The sequence below is a fragment of the Curcuma longa genome, chromosome 3, assembly GCF_044706935.1.
Source record: "Curcuma longa cultivar G26 ecotype Majalengka, Jawa Barat chromosome 3, ITB_CL_G26_1.1, whole genome shotgun sequence".
NCBI lineage: Eukaryota > Viridiplantae > Streptophyta > Magnoliopsida > Zingiberales > Zingiberaceae > Curcuma > Curcuma longa.
Window position 1 is genome coordinate 13,144,007 of NC_133863.1, and position 24,533 is coordinate 13,168,539.

The window sequence follows — 24,533 nt, forward strand, 5'->3', positions numbered from 1 at the left end:
CAGGAGCTCAAAGAAAAAGTTATAGGTAAGAGCAAGAGCTAGAACTTGGGAACGTGTGAACCCTACATAAATGGTGCGGTCGAGGTCCGGAGCCGCGGAGAGAGATTCGACCGCATCCGAAATCATAAAACCGCACGTCTTTCAATTGTTTCAGCTGTAAGTGGTGAGTTAATTTTACAAGTGGCATATGTCCCTGTCTCGTGTCCTGCTATTAATACATAGATCAAATTTTCACGGAACAAGTATCCATATGAATCCGTTAGCCAACGACTTCACACGGTCCGGCCCCACCATCAGAATAATTGAATAACATAGAGAGGGCATTTATATAGAGAGAATTAGGGAGGTGGAGATCGAGCAGGAATCAGAAGCTAATGGAGCAGTACAACAAAAGTCTCCTCTTGTGCGACAGACGACCTCCTCCCCTTGCAGCAGCGTCGAGTGGGGAGACTGAGGAGCTCCGGCGAGGGCCGTGGACTGTGGACGAAGACCTCCTCCTTGTCAACTACGTCGTCCGGCACGGCCAAGGCCGGTGGAATGCCCTCGCTCGCTCTGCAGGCAATTTATAATTACTCTGCTTTCGCTGTCGATAAGAAATCAAGAAATAGCAAGCAACCCTCACTGTTTTGAGCTGGAACAGGCCTGAAACGAACCGGAAAGAGCTGCAGATTCCGATGGCTCAACTATCTCCGGCCGGATGTTCGCCGCGGAGACATCACGCCGGAGGAACAACTCCTTATTCTCGAACTCCATTCTCGGTGGGGGAACAGGTAATTGAACGAGATTCCTTTTTTGCAGATTAGAACGCCAATCAACATGAAAAAAAAAAGTGAGGAATTGAATTAGAAGATCTTTATCGGAAAATTAAAATTGTATGCAAGAATCTGTTTCAGCCAGGCAAAACTACGAGTGTGATTTGATGGCTCAACAACTGCAGGTGGTCGAAGATCGCACGCTTCCTCCCTGGCAGGACCGACAACGAGATCAAGAATTACTGGAGAACGCGGGTGCAGAAGCACGCGAAGCAGCTCCGCTGTGACGCCGGTAGCAAAGAGTTTAAGGACGCAATGCGCCGCCTGTGGATGCAGGCCGCTTCTTCCGCCTCCGCCGACCTACTCGCCAATCCTTGGACGCCGGCGACTGAGACGGGGACGACGATGGTGGATATTTCTTCTAGCTCAGAGGAGTATTACTTTTCCCCGGCGGCACCGCCCGGCCTCCTCGCCAATCCTTGGACGCCGGCGACTGAGACGGGGACGACGATGGTGAACATTGCTTCTAGCTCGGAGCAGTATTACTTTTCCCCGGCGCCGCCCGGCCTCCTCGCCAATACTTGGACGCCGGCGACTGAGATGGGGACGACGATGGTGAACATTGCTTCTAGCTCGGAGAAGTATCACTTTTCCCCGGCGCCGCCCGGCCTCCTCGCCAATCCTTGGACGCCGGCGACTGAGACGGGGACGACGACGATGGTGAACTTAGCTTCTAGCTCGGTGGAGTATTACTTTTCCCCGGCGCCGCCCCAGCAGCTCTCTTCGCTCGGAACCGTGATCGGGCTCGAAGAGGAGTTCGGCGCCGGCGGCATCGACGCCGTTCTCGGCGGCGGGGATGAGTGGACGGAGCGCCACGTGGATTGCTCTGGGAGCATCTACGTCGGAGGGGACTGGCCGTGGAGTGGCGATGGCTGCAAATCATTTAATTAATTCAATTTTTATTCCGAAAAATTCCAATTTGTTTGAAGAATTATTAATATTTTTGTCAAATAATATTATTAATTTAGGCATAAAAATATTTTCCCATTGGTTCAAAAAATTTTCCACGTGCATTGATTTTACGGGACTGCAAGTCTGCAACAATGACTGCAAGAATTAATATTTTAAACATGGAAATAATTTTTTATTTTAAATTTTTAAATAAAAACAATTAATTATTTTAAATAAAATAGAAGTACCGTCAACTTTGTGAAAGTGAGATGTAAAAATAATAATTTCAAGTAAAAAACATCAAAACTTTTTTCTCAAATACTTGGTGGTCGTGTCATTTAATAATATTTTTTCTATTTAAAATGACTGAAATGTTTTATTAGAATTCCTTAAAAGTCATCCATAGGATTCCATTTTTTTTTTCAAAAAAATGACTTATTATACTTTTTTAATCTTTTTTTTTACTATGATCGATGTAACATTATTCAGTTTGATTTTATTAAAATTGTCTGTCTTAATAATATACACGTGTCGAAAGCATGAGATGTGATAGTATTTCTGGACTCTTAATAATCCAAATATACTTTAGGTTCAACGATGTAAAATAATTTTTTAAAAATGATAATAATAAACTCGATGACTTTGACTTGTTAAAAACTTAAAATAAGACTCCTAAAAATCTTAATTTATGTATTTTTCACAAATATCAACCTACAAATAAAATTATATTGATTTTTGGAACAAGAACATAAAAAAAATAATTAATTCACTTTGCTTATGCGAATATAATAGTAGAATATGACCTATATATTTTTCATAAATACAATAAAATTATATATGTTTTGGTTTAGACTTCTAGAATTTAATATTTGCTGTATTTCAAGAGACATTAAAGTGTTTTTAAATATAAAATAACGTTACAATTTTACTTCCTGAACTCTTATAAATCAAGATTTCATTTTTATTTTTAATGTTTTCAATCCTCCACTTGTTAGATAGATTTGTTGAACTAAATTTCTGGTGACATTTTTTCTATTTATATGGGATTATCGTGAAGTCATTTTATTTACATCTCTTCCATCTAAGCAATATAAGATCCTCATGATTTTTTTATCCAAAAATATTTTAAATGATATAAGTATACATTAATTAATTTATGCCCGTCAAAAGCATAGAAATGAGAACTATAATTATATATATATTTAGCTCCTGTGAACCTAAATATTAGTTGAATAATAGTGTAGTGATGTTAACACTATTCATTAATGAGATACTCTGAGAAATTGTTATGTAACTCAGGGGCGGAGGTAGATTTCCACGAGATGGGGGTCACATTTTAAATATTTAATAATAAAATATTAGGGGGGGGGCAAACTTAATGAAAATAAAAAAGCTGGGGCAGTGGCCCCTACCTGCCCCCCTCGTGGCTCCGCCCCTGATGTAACTAAACACCCACATTAAAGAAGTTAAGAAAGGTTGAGAGAGCTTGAGAGCTAGATTAGTAAGTAAAGAGAAATTACTATTCTTGAGGACTGTTTACAAGCGAAGAGGAGAAAAATATTCATAGTTAGGCATTCTCCTCCTTGCAGTAAAAATAGAATTCGTCATCCTAATAGTCTCATACGGTCGGTGTCAGGATCATTAGATATTCTCCTCTCAAATCAAGGTTGGGTACAATTTGATTGAAAGATGTATATTATAATTTAAAAAGTTTGTTTATAAAATATCTAGTTATTTTTATAATGAAAAGATTTTAGAAAAATAATTAGAATGATATTAAAAAACCTAGAATATCAACATAAAAACTAAGAGAGTGAGCCAAAGTGTAGATAAAGAATCACTCTTGCATTTAAAATTAAGTAGATGGTGATAGTTAGTGGCGTAGTTAGAATTTTCAACTGAGATAAATTTAATAATAAATTAAAAAAATAAATACCACACAAAATATATGACAAACTTCATATATTAATTTTATATATTTTTACCATAACACTTTTTGAGATTTCATATTTTGTAAATATTGAATAATAATTTTATTATTTATATCAAATACATCTTGTTCAACATATGGTACAAATAATCATTTGCCATATAAATTGAAATTTTCAAAAAATTCAAACATTAATGTAGTCAATTTTCACCATCTACAAGCCTAAATTTTATTTAAGAAGCTAAAAATGAACTTAAATTTGAAATTTTTTACCTTAACCCTTGGTTATAGTTAAAACAACTATCCATCGATCCCTAAAATTATTTTCTTCAATACATTCAAAAACACAACACAACTCGATTAATCAATTAAAATTTAAAATTTTCAATCTTAAATATCCAAAAATCAAATCAAAAATAGAAAAGTTAGTTGGGATTCCATTGTCACTCACCGCCCACTACAACCTCTGAAATCGTATTCTAAATACTAAAATCAAGCTTAAACTTATTCAAACTATGATTTTCAATGATAAAAATCCACAATGATACTAAAAAAAGCATCACATAACTCTGACAAGTGCAGAGGATCGACAAGCTCATTCCAACTTATGATATTTCCTTACAAAAATGGTACCAATTGATAACGTCAAGGGTTTTTCAAACATGTGATCGATTTTAATTTTCCGATGATGGTGGTGAATCAGTCAGTCAAAGTGATGGCGAGCATTTGAGATTATTTTAGAAATAAAATGTAGAGAAAAATGAATATAAATGAGATATATTTTGATTTTAATTAGTATTAATTATTTAAATATATATAGTATTATTTTTTGAAAAATCTGAAGGGACGGTCGCACTTGTCCACACCTGGCTAGCGACCGTAGACTACTGTTTTAAAATACGAATTTTTCTATACTTAAAAAATATACAGAATGGTCTTTTAAAAAAGACTTAAAAAGAATTATCATGATCCAAGACTATAGAGCAAGAAAGTAAGTAAGTGTCCCTTGCTAGCCATTATGAGAAAAAAGGTCAAAATGACCGTCATGATTTACTCTTGGATTGTGGGGCCGGGAAATTGGTTCCACCTTTTTGCTACCACAAGAAAGTAAGTAAGGTGGATTAAGAATCTCTCTTGGATTTGAAATTGGATGGATTATGACACTACGATATCAAACTATTTTAGAAAAAAATTATAATAAATTCATAAATAAGTTTGTATCCTATTTTAATTATTTTTAAAAAAATTATAATATTTATATGCATTGTCCATTCAACTATAATTAAATTGAATCAAATTGATAGTTTTATATCAATATGAATTGAACTTATATAACACTTTTATTCAATTTGATTTGAAAGCTTAACATAATAAATTTAAGTTACTCTTGTTTAATTTTAGTCAGTTCATAATAAAATCTTGAGAAAAGTTCATTTGTACAAAAAATAAATCAAAAACCTATTTGAGTTTTTTTCTAAAAATATGGACAAGATTCCACCCACCCCATTTAAACGTGTTCTTTGGTTTAAATAGTTTTCTTGGAAAATAAAATTTAAAAGGTCAAAAATACGAATAAAATAATTAATTAAATTTTGAACATATTTAAATTTATAAAGATGAATAATATAATAAATATTTTTATTTTATTTTTTAAAAATTAAAAACAAAAAATAGAAAATTTTTAACTAGCAAATTAGACATAATTGTTTCTCTTTTCTTCTATTGAAGAATTCCATGGCAAAATTTAAAAAGAAAGGTATTTTCTTTTAAAAAATGCAATATAAAATTTTACCCTTGTGAAAACTTTATTTTTGTGAGAGGCATCTATTTAATTTATATAAAAATCTCATTAATTAATTTTTATCACAAAGCTAAAACTTGCACATACAAACAATTTAGTTTTCTTATTACTTCTTTGCTTGCAACCAGTTTAGTCATATATTCTAGATGATCTTCCCTGTTAATAGATTTCATTAATTTGATCCACAAGATTCAAATTAATTAATTAATCGTGTCTAATTACCACAAAATTATTAGGTGGAATCTTTGAGAAAACAAATTATAAAGATATAAAAGAAAATATCTGTCACATAAATTTCTTGTGTTAATGTTGGTATGTAATATTATTTTAGTCGGACTCTCATTTCATTATTTCCTTGGATTTACATTAGAGTTAGAGATTGGTCACTCTCAAACTCATTGATAAGTGGAAATCAAGACAAAATTAAAAGTCATCATCAATGTGAATCTTGTCGACTAAACTCAATTATATATATTCGCATTTTAAAATTTAATTAAACTCCATCATCTTAATTTATTTTATTGGATTGTACATGCACTTAGAAGCATTAGGCGATAGCTAGTATTAGTCTTTGTAAGACGATTTGGTACTCCTTATTATTGAAAATATTTTTTAATCGTATCGTACACCAACATTATTATTCTAATAGATGCGGAGGTGCTTATGCGAAGGTAAGTCAGAGGTCCATGTGACGAGCCCTTAACTTAATTAGTCAACATAGATTCCACCTGGTATGTCAACTGCCGAGCTGACTCAATCAACCAAGTCAATGACCTCTCTAGGAGTCTTCTTAATAAAAGTTTACCTTTCTCGAAGAGTTTTCTCAATAAAAATTTACCTCACATCTCCTACAAAGAGTCTTTCCAATAAAAACTTATACTTCTCGATTATTCATCCCAACAAAGGTCAATCTCCTGCAAAGAGTCTTTTTAACAAAGACTTATCTAGAGAGGAGTCTTCCAAACAAAGACTCACAGCTCAAATCTCAAGCAGGACCACTTACGTTAAGATTATTTGTTATATAGTAGAAACTACGAGAAGAATAATTTTTCTTTTTATGGTTGGGCATGGCCACCGTGTTTTAATAGTTGTTAGATAATTTATGTGCACTAGCATAATTAATAGGATGCTATTGGGCTTCACGGATGATGGGTAGGCTTGGTCCATTATTCCCTTTATATGTAGAGACCCACTCCTAACCCTAATGTAAGCCTATCGATTCGCCATTGAGACATACACGTAATTTTTGTCTACGGCGGTGAGACCAGCAGTTTCTCTTACTTTTCTCTGTATTGTTTAGGTTTCTTTCACAGAAACAAAGATGAACTGATCGACATCTTCTGCATAATTATATTTATTAATTTAATGAATAAAATAATTATTTTATTAATATATATAAATTTGTTTTGATTTTTTTAAATTAACAAATTATATTTATTAATTTAATGAATTATTTTATTAAAATAATTATTTTTAATGAATTATTTTATTAAAATAAAATTATCAAATTATATTTATTAATTTAACTCATTATTTTAATAAAATAATTATTTTAATAAATTAGTTTATTAAAATAAATACAAATTTGTTTTAAATTTTAAAAAAAATAAAATTAAGGAATTATATTTATTAATTTAATGAATTATTTTATTGAAATAATTATTTTAATAAATTATTTTATTATATATTATTATTTTAAATTTCAAAAGATAAAATTAAAAATTATATTTATTAATTTAATAAATTATTTTATTAAAATCATTATTTTTAATAAATTATTTTATTAAAATAAAATTATCAATTTATATTTATTAATTTAATAAATTATTTTATTAAAATAATCGTGCGATGAGGAGGTGTACGACACTCCTTTTCTCATTTTTTATTTTTCAATCACAATTTTCAATATTCTCTATAAAAAATGATATTTTATTATTTTCTGTTTTCTTAGAAAATGACTTTTCATTCTCTAGAAAATGAGATTGGAAAACACAAAAGCAAACAGTAACTTTTGCTGGCATGAGTAGCCATTTTTTTAGTTGGAGATTTTGTAAAATACCGGAATTGAGGATTAAATCATAAATAAATTAACCCTAAGATTTAGGAGATTAATTAATTAAACCTAAGTTAACTAAAAGGGTTAAAGGGTTAATAACATTAATGGGTTTAATGGGCTTTAAGGTTAATGGGTTATAAGGTTTAATGGTTTAATGATTTAAGCTATTGGATCCTAGACCCGACCCGACCCGTTAGGAATCCTATAGAAGCTACAGGAACCGCGATGCTTCTTCCCCAAATCGCGACTCACCTCCGCCGTCTCTGAGATCTGATCACACGCCGTTCCTCCTTTCGTTGCCGCCGACGCAAGAGCAGCCGCGGAGCTGCGACGCCGGAGCTAGGGGAGGCTAAGAGATCATCGGCGACCGGAGCTGGTGTTGTTGGGGTTGGATTTCGTCGGTGGTGGCAGCGGCGTAAGGAGCAGATCGAGCGGCGAATCGAAGGGAGCAAGCCGATTTGGTAAGTTTGAAGCCGAAACATCTTGGATCTCTAGGTTTTAAGCTTAGATCTAAGTTATTCTTGGATTCCAGAACTTGTAAGGAACGGTGGTTTAGGTTGTGGGATTTTCTGGAGTTTTCGGCCGCAAGGAGGAAGAAGAAAGGTAAGCTAGATTGAGTTAGATGTTGAGTTTTCGTGGTTTAAGAGCTGAAGTTCTTTGGATTGTTTCGATGCTTGCCTTGGATCTTGATTCTGTTGTTTCCTGTTTCCACAGTTCACGGTGGAGTGCTGATCCGAGTAAAGGAATTGGGTGGGTGTCGAGTGGTTACGGCAGCAACAAGAAAGGGGCTGTGAACGGCTCGATTAGAGGTAAACCTACTTGATTCTGATCTGGATATCTTAGATTAGCTACGGATTTTGGGTATTGACCTATTAGATTGGTATGTACGGTTGGGTGAATTTGAGCAGGGTTGTTCTTACTGTTTGATTGATTTGTTAGGTTAAGATCAATATTAATGAATGTGATGCTTAGTGTGGTGGCTGTTGGAGTTTATTATTGGGGTTTGTATGTTGTTGAGATGTGGTTAAGTTAGTTGAGAAGTGGGAAATCGATTGATCAATGGAGTCTATTGGGAGTTGTTGGTTAAGATCTGATTTAAGATTTATTCTGATCATTTACCTTGGGAAGTGAGTGATATGATTATATGTAGACATAAAATTTAGGATTTAAAAGTTAGAATTTGAATATGTATTCGATGCAAAGTGCTCAGTGATTTATTGAGTACTCGTGATTTGAATTATATTTTTGAATTTATATTAGTGGCCAATGTACGCAATGAAAAATTTCGATGGTATCGGTTATTTTCCGAATTAACGGTCACCTCGGCTCAGCCAATTTCGTATTTTTTTAAAAAATATATATATTTAAGAAAAACAGTCACTCCGTGAAACCCTTAAAAACACTCTCCCAGTCCCGACCGATTGCGGTTCCTTCCGCTGACGACGCCCCTCCTCCTCCTCCTCCTCCTCCTCCCGTTGCTGGACGCAGGTATTTCCTCCTCTTTCATTCTCTCTAGTTGTCCTTAACATACTCCGTTTTGTGGCTTGTGTGTTTCTTCTCATCTGGGGATGTTCTGTTTCTGGGATAGATTGAGTGCGCATCATGGATATTGTTTCTCAGCTACAAGAGCAAGTGAACGCCATGGCCTTGCTTGCCATGAACACATTTGGGACCTTGCAGAGAGATGCTCCGCCTGTACGCTTGTCACCTAACTATCCTGAGCCAACAGCTAATGCTTCAGAAGAGACAATTGGCGCTGAGTATCCTAAGACAATGAGTGCCGCTCTAGTGGAAGCTGCAAAGAAGGTAACTTTTTTGCTGTTCTTACTGAGTCGCAGTGAGTTCACCAGAAATTGGGTCTTTAAAGTGGAAAATGTAGTGATTGCTTTCGGTGGAAAATGGGACAGATTGAATGGAGTGGATGAAAGTCAGCAGATGAAATTTCTGTATTCTTTTTATTGATCAATGTCATATTCTTGTGTTTGATGATGTATTTTCTTGTACCGATCTGCAACCTTATCGATAATGTCTTTTGTAGCTCGTTATTGTATTATCTATATTGATACTAAGGGCTCTGTTTTTTTAACAGTTTGATGTTCTTGTTACTGCCTTGCCCTTGTCATCAGAAGAAGCTCAGCTCAAAAGAATTGCAGAACTCCAGGTAAGCTGAATCATTTGTCCTAATCTTCTCAGTTCTCATTGATCTATAGAACAGGAAAAGCTGGAGTTTCAAAGGGCAAAATGGCACAACTTTATGTTGGTACTTTAATGAGCGGAAAGTTCTGACATGTTTGTTTGTCACTTGATTTTCAGGAAGAGAATAAAGCAGTAGGTTTGGAGCTTGAAAAACAACTAGAGGCTGCAGGCATGTTGTTTTTCTACCATCCTGGAGTAGATATGATAGTTTAATATTGTATCATTGTTGATATGATAGTTTATTTGATCTACAGACATACATTAAACTTTTCATCATTGTGATGTATGGACCAAATTTTGTTCAAGTTTGAGAAATTTGCATTAGTCACTTTTCGCCGATCATCTTATTTTACATGGTATCAGCACTATCACCCTTCTTTGTCTAATCCACTTGAGAATTAGCTTCAAGGCAATGCCTCACGCTTGGCCTCCTCTCCATCCTATACCTATCATTCATCCTCCTTGCTTTCTACTCTTCATCAAATTGTCCTTTGCCATCCTCTAGATTACTGTCTCCAGTCACCACTACCCCAAGGTCAAGATTCTCATGAACTAGATACTCATCAGCACTCGCCTCCTCAAATTTTGCTCAACCTACTAAACTCCTTTATGCCTCTGCAGGTTCTGGTACTTTCTCATATTGCTTAATAAAATTTCGATGAATTGCTATGCTAGTCACAATGAGCACAAACATTGAGTTACATTATTGTTTCTCAAACTAAAAAAATCTTATTATATCCACATCATCTTGTTATTTTGGTTTTAAGATGTGTATGTCATCTTGGACCATGTGTATCATCCGAGTTGCCATTAGATGGTAAACTCGAATCTGCGGATGTGTTGCAGATGTCCTATCATCATGAAGTTGGCACAAATCATCCTAGGTTAACCGTGCCACTGATCTAGCTTCAGAAATCTGAAAGCATTTGCTCCTCCAATCATTTTCTTTTGATTCAATTCAAACTGAAACTTCTTTCAGCATCTTCAGTTTGAAAGGGGGTATTAAAGGAAAGAGATGATCGCATAATCTCTAGCCAATCTTTACCAATTTCATTTTGTTTCATTCTGATTATTTTCTGATCTGCTATATTTATTTCCTTTGATGTTATGTCACAATCTTTATAAATAAGGCATCATTTATACAAAAAAACATATTGAGTGAATAATTATTTCTTCCAATCATTTTATTTCACAACAGTGAATGATGATTAGCCTAAACAGGCACACAGGTCAATAAGGAATAGCATATACGATTCATTTTGAAAATGGTCTATAATGTTATTAAATCATTTTGTCTCATCTATCTGATTTTTTTTTTTTTTTTGCATTATCTATCTGAATACAGAGAAAGAGTTGAAGCAGGTACAGGAACTCTTCAATCAGGCAGCAGATAACTGTTTGAATCTTAAAAAAACAGACTAATTAAAGTGACTGTATGTTAACTTTCCTACTATTTTCATATTGCAACTTCTATTTTTCATACTGTTTGATTTTACATTTTGGATTTTTTAGATGTATTCTGATAGAACTCATTTAGTATTGAAATAGAGATAATTAAGTTTTATTGGTATTTCAGTCATTAAGATGATTTATTTTTTGGGTAATTTCTTATCTAATGCTTCAACAATTTATGTACAGGATATAACAGTCTGAGTTTTAATTTGAAGAATTTTTGGCTATGCAGTTCCACCCCCTTGCTGTATCATTTTGTTTCCTCATACATTTAGCCAGCAACTTCTCTATTAGACATGATGACCATGTGCTCCAATTATTTAGGGTTGTCTATATTTTAGCCTTGACTATATAACATTATTACTAAAAATATCCACAGGTAAACTAGTATTGCAAATATTATTTTGACAATTTTCCATTGCCCATTGGATCCTTCACTATTTCCATCCAAGCTTACTACTCAAAGGGTGACGTTTAATAATGGTAATAATCTATGATATTCCTTCAGTTGAGTTTGACTTGTATACACAAGCAATTGATATTATTTAGCATCCTGGATCTTCCTTTTGACCTTCCTACTTTTGCCTTTTCTAATTGACTGGAAACAGATAAACCTAGGCGGTCAGGATGGCTTAGTTATCATATATTTATGTTCTTCTTTGGTGTAGAAAACATTGCAATTGTTGATTTTTTTATTATTTTTTAATAATACACTAAAATAATTGATCAGCTAGGAGTCATCTACATTATTTGAATAGTACGTCTATCAATCAATGACACTATGGTATTGTTAAACAAAGATGCATTAGTGCTGGCAATTAGAAATATTTATTCTAATTCTTTACGATTGCTATGATTGGATTAACAGTCATTAGGGTAAGACTTTTGAACTGCCAAACTCACATTAGAAAATGGGCAAAAATAAAAAAAAGACGCCTTTGTTTTTTTTTTATATCAAATCATAGGGTGCCCTACTTTACTTTTTAATTAAAAGGGCTTTCTTTTTCATAATTCAATCTTATATATTTACTCTCCTGTCTTCTAATATTATTTTCATTATTATCTTCCGTCTAAATTATCCATTTAAATTCTAAATCGATTGGATGCATTATAGCAGTTATAAAATTATACTTATTAATCATGTTGTAGCAGCTACAATTTCATAGGTGTTGGTGAATGTTGGATGAATAAGTCGAATCTGTATTGTAGTAGTTATGAAATCATAGCTGCTACAATAGTTGTGGCAGCTACGATTTTATAATTGTTACAATTGAATGGTAGAAAAAAAGAGTTGAATCTATATTATAATAATTATGAAATTATAACTATTATAATATTAATATTTTTGAACTAATTAAGTATGAACTGTAGAAGTTATGAAATTGTAATTAATAAAATATGTGTGTAATAGTTATAAAAATTATAACTGCTACACTGAGAGTAGTATTGAAGGGCAAGAGGATAAATGTATACGGTTGAACAGTCATAAGGAATGTCTTCTGATTAAAAATAAAAGGGTCAAAATGAAGTTTCTCTCTTCTTCTATTTAGTTTTCCTCTCACTATTCTCATTGTTCATGAAAAGTCAATTCTCCATCTTTTAACATCTTATTTATATGCTTTGAGTTGTATCACATGCCTCTTGCCCCCATGAGTGTAATGTCATCTTAAAATACTCAGATAAATAATAAAAAAAAATGAAATATGAATGTTAAATAGGATGAATATTTTAAAGATCAATTTTTGAACGTGTATAAATTGTATTTTAGATTTATTTGGTTGGTGAATAAGGAGAAAGTAAGATTATCGATCTATAGGAGATGTAGCTTTAATCCTTGAATTAGTGATCTTGTTTCATATGTTAGCTTGTTAATTGAGTACTCATATATTTTTTTCCCATCGGTTCTGTTTTTCTCCTTTGGTGTAGATTTTGAAGCGCCGGAGAATGTTGGGAGTTATAAATTTTGTATAAGAGGCCAATCAAACAAAGAAAATGATGATGTTTTTGAATAGTGAAAAATGCATATTGTTTTTAGGGAAAAATTATGATCCTAAACGAGCACATTTAATTTTATAAATTCTTAAAAGATATTTCCAAAATCTATAAAATATTTCTACAACTCATGATTTAATTAAGTATTTTTTGTAGATATGCTCCAGCTCCTGAATGAATAGTTACGATCAAGTTTTATAATATTAATTTTTATAATATCCATTTTTTATATACTCTGAGAAATCTTTAGAATAATCTTTTTTAAAACTATTAGAAGAAAGAAAACGGTGATTGACACTTGAGCTTGAAAATCATTTTCCTCCATTTAAGTTTTGATTGATGAAGCAGATGCTTGTGAATTGTCACAATATATATCTCATTCTCAATTGTAGCACTTGATCTTGTGACAAATGCATATATCATGTTCTTAATTGCTTATGAATTATAATGATCGTCTGTCTATCAACTATGTTGGTGGTATTTTGGTATCAGGAATCTCTAATTTAGGCTACGTTTGGTACGACGTAATGTAATCACGCTTGTAATGTAATCAAGTTTGTAATGTAATGTAATGTAATCTTGATTACATTACTATGTTTGGTTGAAGGAATGCATGTAATCTTTGATTACAAGAATGATTACATTACAGTGTTTGGTGTACATTATTTTCAGTAAGGAATCTAATTTTTATTATTATAAAATACCAATAATACCCTCCTAATTTTTAAAATAAAATAAAAATAAATGTAATAATAAAGATTATTTTTATTATCTTTAAAATAAATTATTTTATTAATAATTAATAATTAATAATATTATTAATTAATTAATTTTTTAATAAAATTAATAATTATTAAAATTTTATTAATTATTAATAAAAAATTAATTTATTAATTACTAATTAAAATTAAGTAATAATTTTTAATAATTAATAATTTATTATTAACTATTAATTTTTAAAATTAATTATTAATAATTAATTAATTATTTTTATTTTTAAAATAATTAATTAGTTTAAATAATAATTAATTAAAATTATAAAATAAAAATTATTAAAATAATTAATAAATGTTTTATTAATTAATAATAATAAAAAATAATTTTTATTTTTATTTAAATTATTAATAATTATTATTTTAATTATTTTATTAATTATAATTATTAATACTTATTTTAATAATTAATAATTATTATTTTATTATTATTAATTATTATTAATAATTTTATTATTTTATTAATTATAATTATTAATACTTATTTTAATAATTAATAATTATTATTTTATTAATACTTTTATTAATTATTTTAATTAATTTTATTAATAATTAATTATTAATTAAAATTATAAAATAAAAATTATTAAAATAATTAATAAATATTTTATTAATTAATAATAATAATAAATAATTTTTATTTAAATTATTAATAATTTTATTATTTTAATTATTTTATTAATTATAATTATTAATACTTATTTTAATAATTAATAATTATTATTTTATTAATATTTTTATTAATTATTTTAATTAAGTTTATTAATTATTAATTATAATTAATAAATTATTGATTTTATAAAATTACTAATTTTATTAATAAAGTGGAAGGGTATATTTGGTACGATAAAAATAGAATCTGTAATGTAATCGGATTACATACTATTTCCTTTGTAATCCAGATTACATATCTTGACTTCTCTTTTGTAATCCAATTACATTACATTACATTACATTACATATGCATTCCAGTCTACTGTGTGTAGAGTTGGAGAAGAAAAAGCCAGGCATCCACTTTGAGATGGCTATGACTTATGAATGCTAGTGTATGATCGATCACTGAATTTAGTGTATCGTCACTTTGCAAATGATATTATAGTAATTGACGCAGTGCGGAAATTTCACCACGGTGATGTGGAGGTAGAAATCCATCTCGCATCCAAGAGCGATGACGTCGAAGCTTTGTCTTCGCTTTCTTCTTATGGCGTGGCGATGCCTACGGAGAATAATAAATATTAAAGGATTCGTCAAGAATTGCTCCAGCGAAATACTCTGATGCTTAAATCATCATGGTGCTTCGATGGTAAAGAAAAAAGGGAAAAAGTAATACGAGAGGTTGAATTAGAAAGCGCCTCCACTGCTCGAAGAATATACCTAACCTTTTATAAATGTAAGGTGCCCCGGGAAATCATGGAGAGCTGGGGGAAGAGCACATAGGAGAGTGGGGAGAAAACATGGGAGTATAGGGATCATGCCCCATGTGTACTCGTGCATGGCTGAACTTGATTAATAGAACTTGATTAGACTAGGAGACTCGGTCCTATCAACTTGACAACCCAATGGCTTGACAAGTTGACTCGATAAGTCGAGAAAATGATAAGTTGAGAGATCGGAGTGCTTGGGGAGTCGGAGTGATCAGCTCAACTTGTCGACTTAGTCGCGTTGGCACTCAACGGTGCTAAGCAGTGCTTGACTGTGCTCGGGAAGAGGGCTTGGGGAGTCAAAGTGCATAGGAATCGAAGTACGCGTCTCAGTCGGTTGGCGATTATTGACATGCCATGTGGAGTCTATATTGATCAAATCTTAGGTCATGCCTGTTAGTACCGATGAAATCAAAATATCTCCACAATGGTATGATATTGTCCACTTTGGGCCTAAGCCCTCATGGTTTTGTTATTGGGCTCTCCTCAAAAGGCCTCATACCAATGGAAATATTTTCCATCCTTTTAACCCCATGATCTTTTCCATGTACTTTAGATGTGGGACTATATTTGCACCCTTGCAACCCAACAATCCCCTCTCAAACAAAGGATCACATTTCCATCCTTTTAACCTCATGACTTTTCATGTACTTTAGATGTGAGATTATGTTTCTGCAACCCAACAATCCTCGATCACAGACCCTCTTCAATGTCAGGACCAGGACTTTTTGCCCCTCGGTCCACCCGACCTACTAGGACTTCCCACCTAGCCGTAGCTAGGACTTTTTGTCCCTTGATCCATCCGACCTACTAGGACTTCCCACCTAGTCGCAACTAGAACTTTTTGCCCCTCGGCTCACCCGACTTACTAGGACTTCTCACCTGGTGTCTAGTCCTCTTGATTCAAACACGGGAGCACCCACTTCCTTTGTTTAAGGTTCAAACCACATGGTTAGATCTGGATCATGGCTCATCCGGCGGTTAGTCCGGTGAAGAGCGGTCTTATGATACCACTTGTTAGTACCGATAGAATCAAAATATCTCCATAATGGTATGATATTGTCCACTTTGGGCCTAAGCCCTCATGGTTTTGTTCTTGGACTCTCTCTAAAAGGCCTCATATCAATGGAGATACTTTTCATCCTTTTAACCTCATGATCTTTTCCATGTACTTTAGATGTGGGACTATGTTTGCACCCTTGTAACCCAACACTGCCACACGACTCCTGTGTTAATCAAGTCAAAGGATCTCCAACATGGACTTCCTGTTCACCTAGTTAATGCCTTTCATAAGGACCCCCTTATGCATCACAAGCATCGCCTTCATATGGATCCTTTACTTACCTATGCATCACAAGTATCTCTTCAAGTCTAAGGACTCTTGGTGCTAAGGATTAGATAAGTCTTTTACTATTATAGAAATATGATTTTATTAGAAATGGGATGGATATATTAAATTTGGACCTGACGACTCTACTTGAGGCAAAGAAGATGAAATGTTGATGAACATATGGACAGGAGGAATGAAGGTTTGATCCGCGACTATGTTTGAGTTAGGAAATAAATGGCTCGATCTACTATTGGGTTGTAAGAGTGCAAACATAGTCCCACATCTAAAGTACATGGAAAAGATCATGGGGTTAAAAGGATGGAAAGTATCTCCATTTGTATGAGGCCTTTTGGAGAGAACCAAAGAACAAAGTCATGAGGGTTTAGGCCCAAAGTGGACAATATCATACCATTGTGGAAATATTTTGATTCCATCGGTACTAACAAGTGGTATCAGAGCGAGGTCACTCTTCACCGGACTAACCGCCAGATGAGCCATGATCCAGATCTAACCATGTGGTTTGAACCTTAAACAAAGGAAGTGGGTGCTCCCTAAGTCTGAATCAAGAGGACCAGACACCAGGTGAGAAGTCATAGTAGGTCGGGTGGATCGAGGGGCAAAAAGTCCTAGTTGCGACTAGGTGGGAAGTCCTAGTAGGTCGGGTGGACCGAGGGGCAAAAAGTCCTAGTGGGTCGAGAATTCAGACATCAAAAACGACGTTGAGGGGCGCCTGTGGTCCTTTGTTTGAGGGGAGGATTGTTGGATTGCAAGGGTGCAAACATAGTCCTACATCTAAAGTACATGTAAAAGATCATGGGGTTAAAAGGATAGAAAGTATCTCCATTAGATATGAGACCTTTTGGGGAGAGCCCAAGAACAAAGCCATGAGAGTTTAGGCCCAAAGTGGACAATATCATACCATTGTGGAGATATTTTGATTCCATCGGTATTAACATCTACGACTATGTTCGAGTCGGAAGAGATATACCGATGGACGTCATCTGTCCGAGACAAAGGGAATGAATGTTTGAGCTGTGACTACAGCCGAATCGGGAGAGATATGTCGATGCACGTCATATGTCCGAGACAAAGGGAATGAATGCTCGATCTGCGACGATGTCCAAGTCAAAAGAGAAATAGCTCGATCCACAACTATGTTTAAGTCTGAGAGATATGTCGATGGACGTCATTTATTTGAGATATAAGGAACGAATGCTCGATCTGTGATTATATCTGAATCAAAATAGAAATAGCTCGATCTAAGATTATGTTTGAGTCGGGAGAAATATGCTAATAGACGCCATCTGTATGAGACAGAGCAAATGAATGCTTGGTTCTCAATGGTCCTGTACATAACGACATCAATAATAGTCGTTGACAAACATAGATAGAGTTAGTTGTCTTCGTGGGATGCATCATTATTGTTGAAAAGATAAGATCTCCATTGCAAATAGAGAATAAAAGAGGGAAAGCTAAACCTAGTAGTGGAGGTAGGTGTTGCATTCTTGAAAGAGTTAAAGCATATGATTAACCGACCATTTCATTAGAAGGGGATTTGGAACTTCGAATGAATTACAGAATATCCAACCCTTCCTTTAATCTAGAGGTTGTGATCATCTCTATGAACAATTAATAGAGTTGAAATAGCAAAAAGGAGATCAGTGATATGACAAAGATAAGACCATAAGAGGTAAACGTCGCCATGAGTGGTAGGAGACTTATCTTGTCATTGAAAACCTTTTTAGTTGATCCTTATCTGGTTGACAGGTCCTTGAGTAACGGAGACCTCAACAAGCAATGAGGAAAGCGCGATCTGAAGTAGAAATCGAGCGATGGGTGCGCACTTGCAATGAACGGACAGAAGACGTAATCCTTCGCTACAATTGCCCAGTGATTTGTCCGCCCATTCCCGTAGGAGAGGTGTGCAGGAGGCTGGATCTAGGTTTGCACCGACGAAGCGCAGAGAGGAGGCATTTGGTTGGACGAAACCCTAGGCAAGTAGGACGGATGGGTGACGAAAACCCCATCCTCAAGGACCTGTCCACTAATAAGGAAGGGGAAAAAAATTTACCTCTGTTTGGAATGGGGTGAGGTAAGGAGGGGAAGGGAAAGAAGGGGAAGTGTTCCCCTTCCATGCCCATGAATAGTCACAATTTCTTACACCCCAAATCGGGGTGTAAGGAAGGGGAAGCAAATATTACTCATGTTTATTCCAATTTTACCCATTAAACCTAGGGATGGCAATTAGACCCGGACCCGATGGGGAATCCGTTCCCCGAACCCATTTTGACCGGGGAATCCCCGAATCCGAGAAAGCGGGGATGGGGATGGGGAATCCCCGAATCTCGGAAAACGGGGATGGGTCGGGGATGGTATTCCAAATATTCCCCGTCCCCATCCCCGAACCCGACCCATCTTATAGTTAACTCTTTTTATTTTTTTTCTTTTGTAGGATAAGTGGTGTCAAAATTTTGAAAAATTGAAGAATGGAAGAACTTCAAACTTATTGTATCGATTATGCATTAGTTAGATGTTGTTTTAGAGATAATGTTTTGTTTTAGAGTTTAATATTTGATTTTATAATGTTATTTTGTAAGGATTTTATAATATATATATATTTATTTAAATTAATATTTTAAAAAAATAAGACGGGGATGGGGATGAGTATGGGTATGGGGATACCCATGAAAATATCCGCGGGGAAAATCAACCCCGAAACCCGCGGGGATCCCCGAAACCCGCTGGATACCCGAAACCCGACGGGGATGGGGATGGTATTTAAATTATGATACCCGACGGAGATGGGGACGGGGATGGTATATGGGTTTGGGTTTCGGGGACGGGGATGGAGAAGGCTTCCCCGCGAACCCCCGAACCCGTTGCCATCCCTAATTAAACCGATCGGGGAAGAGGCCGCGATGGAGACGCCGCCGGAGATGTTGGCCGCGATGGAGACGCCGACAAAGAGGGCCAAGCCATGCGCGAGCGCCACCGCGACCAGGCCTGCCGGGTCAAGTGAGGCACCACTCGTCAACTTATCAAAGGCGATGGCGGAGCCGACGCCGGCGAAGACGAAATGGCAAGGAGCGATGCCGAGATGTCGGGATCTGGTATTTATAAAGAGCCAGAGGAAGCAGTCGGGACTGGGCCTCGTCGCCGCCGACCGTGGAAATGGCAAGGAGCGATGCCGAGATGTTGGGATGGGAGCGATGCCGAGATGACGGGGAAGAAGAGCAAGGAGCGGAAGTGAGAAAGGATATTTTTGACCTTTTATATTTTTAACTTTCAAATCCTTTCCTTTTAACCTTCCTTTCCTCCCAAACAAGGTTACTTTTCTTCTCCTCCCTTCCCTTCCCTTCCCCTCCCTTCCCCTTCCTTCCCCTTCCATTAATGAACCGTCCCTCACCCGATCCAAACAGAGCGTAAATTGTCACGATCCGGAAGATAGTCGTCCGAAAATTTTTGACAGCACCTCCCCATTATCCCTGACAATTCTCTAAATGCACACATATAATAAGGCTCACACGGTTTATTCATACTACAAAATATGGATTTAGACAAGTAATAAAAGTAAAAGTGACTCACACGACCACGTACACATCCTACACAATGCATAAGAATGAAATTCTAATTCTACACAATGATTAAGGAATAAATTCATCAAGTAACGAAAAATCCAAAGTTTCGTAAGCGGAAATGTAACAAGTACGAGTATGAAATCACGAATAGGAAACATGCTAAGTCTCAAAATACCGATACAAAATCAGAAAGTCCGATACTGTAGAAAGGAAACCAACAATACAAGTATATCACCACATGCTACAAACATCCACACAATAATATCACAATTCCTCGTCGTGAGATGGTATAGCTGGCAGATCCTTGGCATCCTCTGTAAGCTCCTACCTGATATCTGGGAAGACAGAAAAATCCTAGGGTCGAAAAGATGTGAGTACAAATACTTAGTGGATAATACAGGAAGATAGTGCATGTATGAAGTAAAGAGCAAGAGTATAACTACATACCAGAGGTCAACAAGGTATCAACAATATCTCTGCAAATAATAAGCAACTAACATGGATCTCATGTAATGCACCATATGAATGACATGTCAAACATAGTGCAACAATTAAGAATCAAATAAGTAGACAATCAAAATGCAGTATCAGTGTGGTCCAATACATATATATCATGCACATGATGCGCATATGCATGATGCAACTACCACATTCACTACAGAACTCGTGCAAGCATCTGAGTCTGGGAATGTCCGACATCGGGGGATCAGTACTCCGCGCCCTACAACAAAGTAGTCAGGTGATCCAAATCGGGGGATCAGTGCTCCGTGCCCTACAATCAAGTAGTCCGGTGATCCAGTAGCTATGATAAGCTACGTATCCTATGGTCGATATCTGTCCTCTAATACTCATCACCGACGTACCAACCATGTACTCTCCGAGTACCACCCCTATCCGGTGTCAAGGTCAAATCATCGACTCGGCTGCGTACACTGCCATACAGCCACCATCACCGCGATGGAAATAGGGTATGATAACCACCTATATAGATATACCACTAAAGACCATCTACCATCACGATAGACCCACAACATTGGGATTTACAATCGTTATCATGCATCATGATGAGATGCTCAAATCATAGTAATCAACACCTACCATACTAATCAATAAGCGTAAGTATAAATCATAATGATCTCAGGTATCATAAGAAAGAACCATACCAATAATAATCACAAATGTCATATCAAGGATAAAAACAACAGTCAGGAATAATAATCCAAGATCAACAGACATAAGGTCAAGTATGATATGAACATGAGTAACATCAGCAGTATACAAATAACAGACAGGAATATAATCAATGTATCAAACTACAAGAACTGTCAAAGAATCATGCACTGGAAATGGAAAAAACTGTATTGATCAAATACAGTAAATTACCCACAAACAGGTATAGGTAGGTGATCAAGAGACTAATCAATCGCAATAGAAAAGGAAAACATACACTGAAAAGAGAGTAGATCTGTATTGACCAAATATAGAGATTACCCATAAACAGGTATATGTAGGTGATCAAGAGACTAATCAATCGCAATAGAAAAGGAAAACATGCACTGAAAAGAGAGTAGATCTGTATTGACCAAATACAGAGATTACCCACCTACGTATCGTAAGTCAATCAAGAGTACTCCCAAAAATATCCTCGTAAGTAACTGATCAAAATCAAGGACCTGCAAAATAAATAAACAACATCCATTAATAAACATATAGATCTTAATAAATTTTAAGATCTACATATAACCCAAATCCAATTAAATTCATAATTCAATTAACTCATGTTAATTAAACACGAGTTAATTTCATTAACTCTAATTGGATTTAAACCAACCTAACTTAATTAACCTAACTAACCTAATTAGCCTAATTAACTAACCTAATTACACAACTCTAATAGATAAATTCTAACCTAACAAATAAATCCAACATTAAACAACCTAATCAGATCAAACCTAATTATAATCAATAACATACTAACCAATAGAATCTATAGCAGAACCCTAATACCTAATAGCAAAATTCTTTCCCAACTTTAAATAAGGATTTACCTCAGGTTGATTCAGCCCCTTTGCCCTGGAAATCCAGCTCCCTTGATTCCAACTACAAACAGCAAATCAAATTCTTAGTCGATCAGCCCAGGATAGAATAGAATCACCCTCAATTGAATCAATCCAATATTCAAGAACACTAACCTCTATTGCCTTAGCAATCTAACTCTATCCCACGACTTCTTGATCAAAACCTGCCACCAACTCTCCACCGGTGATTCCTAAATCAAGAAAAAAATAGAAGACAACTCACAGGGAATGGAGAAGGCAGCGACATCTAGATCAGGGCCTGGATTCGATCAATATAGGGTTCCACAAGAAGAGCTCCGGAGAACGCTCTGATCCTCTTGTCTTCGTGGCGTCGGATCTGAGCCTCCTTTGGTGACAACCTCAGCCAACAAACCGACAAATTGCTCCACGGCAGGAGATGATCCCTGAACGGCGATGGTGAACAAGCAGCAACTCACAACGCGGAGTGAGGAAGGCAACACACGAAAGGGGAAAATCGATCGCGATGGGGAAGAAGAGAAGAAAACTTCGACCAAGATGGGAAGTCGCCGCATCTCCCACTTCGCCCAGCTTTCTCCCTTCTTCCTCTCCCGATCGATTGCCCTTCTTCTTCTTCTTCCACTCGGCTCGAAGTTTCTTCTCTCGACGCCGGACGCCGAAGCCTTCTGCCTCTCGACGAAATGGTGATCAGCCTATCAACTCTTATGCCAATCCCACAAGATGATCGCGCAGCGAAAGAGAGATTGATTATCTCAAAGAACTTGGAGTGCTTGCCACCCTAGCGGCTGACCATGCAATTGATCGAGGATATTATCTCAGCGAATAGCGTTTTATGAGAAGGTAAATCGAGAAGCCACGATGGAGGAGGATATTATTTCAGCTTCATCGAGATTCGAACCTTTGTCCTCTTCTGCAACTCTGCTCCGTCGTAACCAACTCAACTATACCCTAGGAGTCAATGTCTTTCATTCTTGTTTCCACGGATAGGGGTGAACAAAAATTCGATTAAATCGAATAAACTGACCGAACCAACCGAATTAAAAAATTCAGTTTGGTTTTTAAAATTTTGATTTTTTTTAAAACTTCGGTTAATTCGATTTGATTTTAAAATTTCTTATTTGGTTAAACTGAATAAACTGAATTAATCAAATTAGAAAAATAATTTATAAATTTTAAGTAAATAAATTTATAAATCTCTAATTAATTAGTAAAATTTTTATAATATTTAAAAAAATCGATTAATTCGGTCGAAAACTGAATTAATCGATAAAATATCGGTTTGATTTGTTCGATTTTTATAGGAAAATTCGGTCGGTTCGGTTGGTTCAAAAAAAAATCGATTTATTTAGTTTTCGATTAATTCAGTTCAATTTTAATTGAATACTCAGCCCTATCCACGGATAGTGTCCAAATGATGTCGGAGTCTTCCCTTTGATTTCTTCTACAATTCTTACAGAGAATAATAAATATTAAAGGGTTCATTAGGAGTTACTCTAACAAAATCATTTCGAGATGTTGAGTTAGACAACTTCTCCCTTAGAGTATATATATATCTGACCTTTTATAAATATAAGGTACCTTGAAGAGATCATAAAAAGGTTGGGAAGAGAACATGAGAAAGTAAGGGAAGGAATGTGGGAGAGTGGAGATCATGTCCCATGTCTACTCGTACATGATTGAACCCGATTAATATAATTGGCTGAACTAGGAGATTTGGTCCTATCGACTCGGCAACTCGACGGCTCTGCACGTTGACTTAGGAGGTGTTTGGTTTTAAGTTGTATTTTTTCAACGGAAAGTTGGGGTTGAAAATATGTAAATGTATAGTTGGGGTTGAGAACAGATTGAGAAAATGTAAATGTAAATGAAGTGTTTGGTGAATATGAGGTTGAGTTGTATTTTGGATGCCCATTTACTTATTTACCCTTTAAAAAACTTTAAAAAATCCTTATATATTTTTCACAAGGGTAGATGTGTAATTTGAACTTTCAGGTTGGCAAAAAGGACCTCCACATGTCCTTTTTGCCAACCCCCAATTTCCGGTTACCCCAATCCCATATGTACATTCACCATCTAAATCCAAACACCCATCATCTGTCTATCGCACAAATTTTGAGAACTCAACGGAACATTTACATCTGGGGAACCTTAAACCAAACACCCCCTTAGTAAGTTGTGGTAATAAGTCAGAAAATAAATAGGTCGAGAAATCAATGTGCTTAGAGAATCGAAGTACTCAACTAT

General features: G+C 35.2%; 2 protein-coding genes across 3 annotated transcripts; both read left to right on the plus strand.

Moving 5' to 3' along the window:
• The first annotated feature begins 374 nt into the window (after positions 1-374).
• On the plus strand, positions 375-1,703 carry LOC141823731 (MYB-like transcription factor EOBII). Its single transcript, XM_074710983.1, has 4 exons — positions 375-558; positions 641-770; positions 938-1,291; positions 1,490-1,703. The coding sequence occupies exons 1-4, from the start codon at positions 375-377 to the stop codon at positions 1,701-1,703; spliced, it is 882 nt and encodes a 293-aa protein (XP_074567084.1).
• Positions 1,704-7,740: 6,037 nt separating this feature from the next.
• Positions 7,741-11,256, plus strand: LOC141824541 (mediator of RNA polymerase II transcription subunit 21-like). Of its 2 annotated transcripts, XM_074711850.1 has the most exons (8): positions 7,741-7,951; positions 8,023-8,093; positions 8,205-8,299; positions 8,902-8,978; positions 9,079-9,296; positions 9,580-9,651; positions 9,804-9,855; positions 11,032-11,256. In XM_074711850.1, exons 5-8 carry the CDS (start codon positions 9,093-9,095, stop codon positions 11,106-11,108), a joined length of 405 nt encoding a protein of 134 aa, XP_074567951.1. In that variant the 5' UTR covers positions 7,741-7,951; positions 8,023-8,093; positions 8,205-8,299; positions 8,902-8,978; positions 9,079-9,092; the 3' UTR covers positions 11,109-11,256. The 2 variants fall into 2 exon arrangements, with proteins under 2 accessions (XP_074567951.1, XP_074567952.1); XM_074711851.1 differs by lacking the exon at positions 8,902-8,978.
• The last annotated feature ends 13,277 nt before the right edge of the window (positions 11,257-24,533 follow it).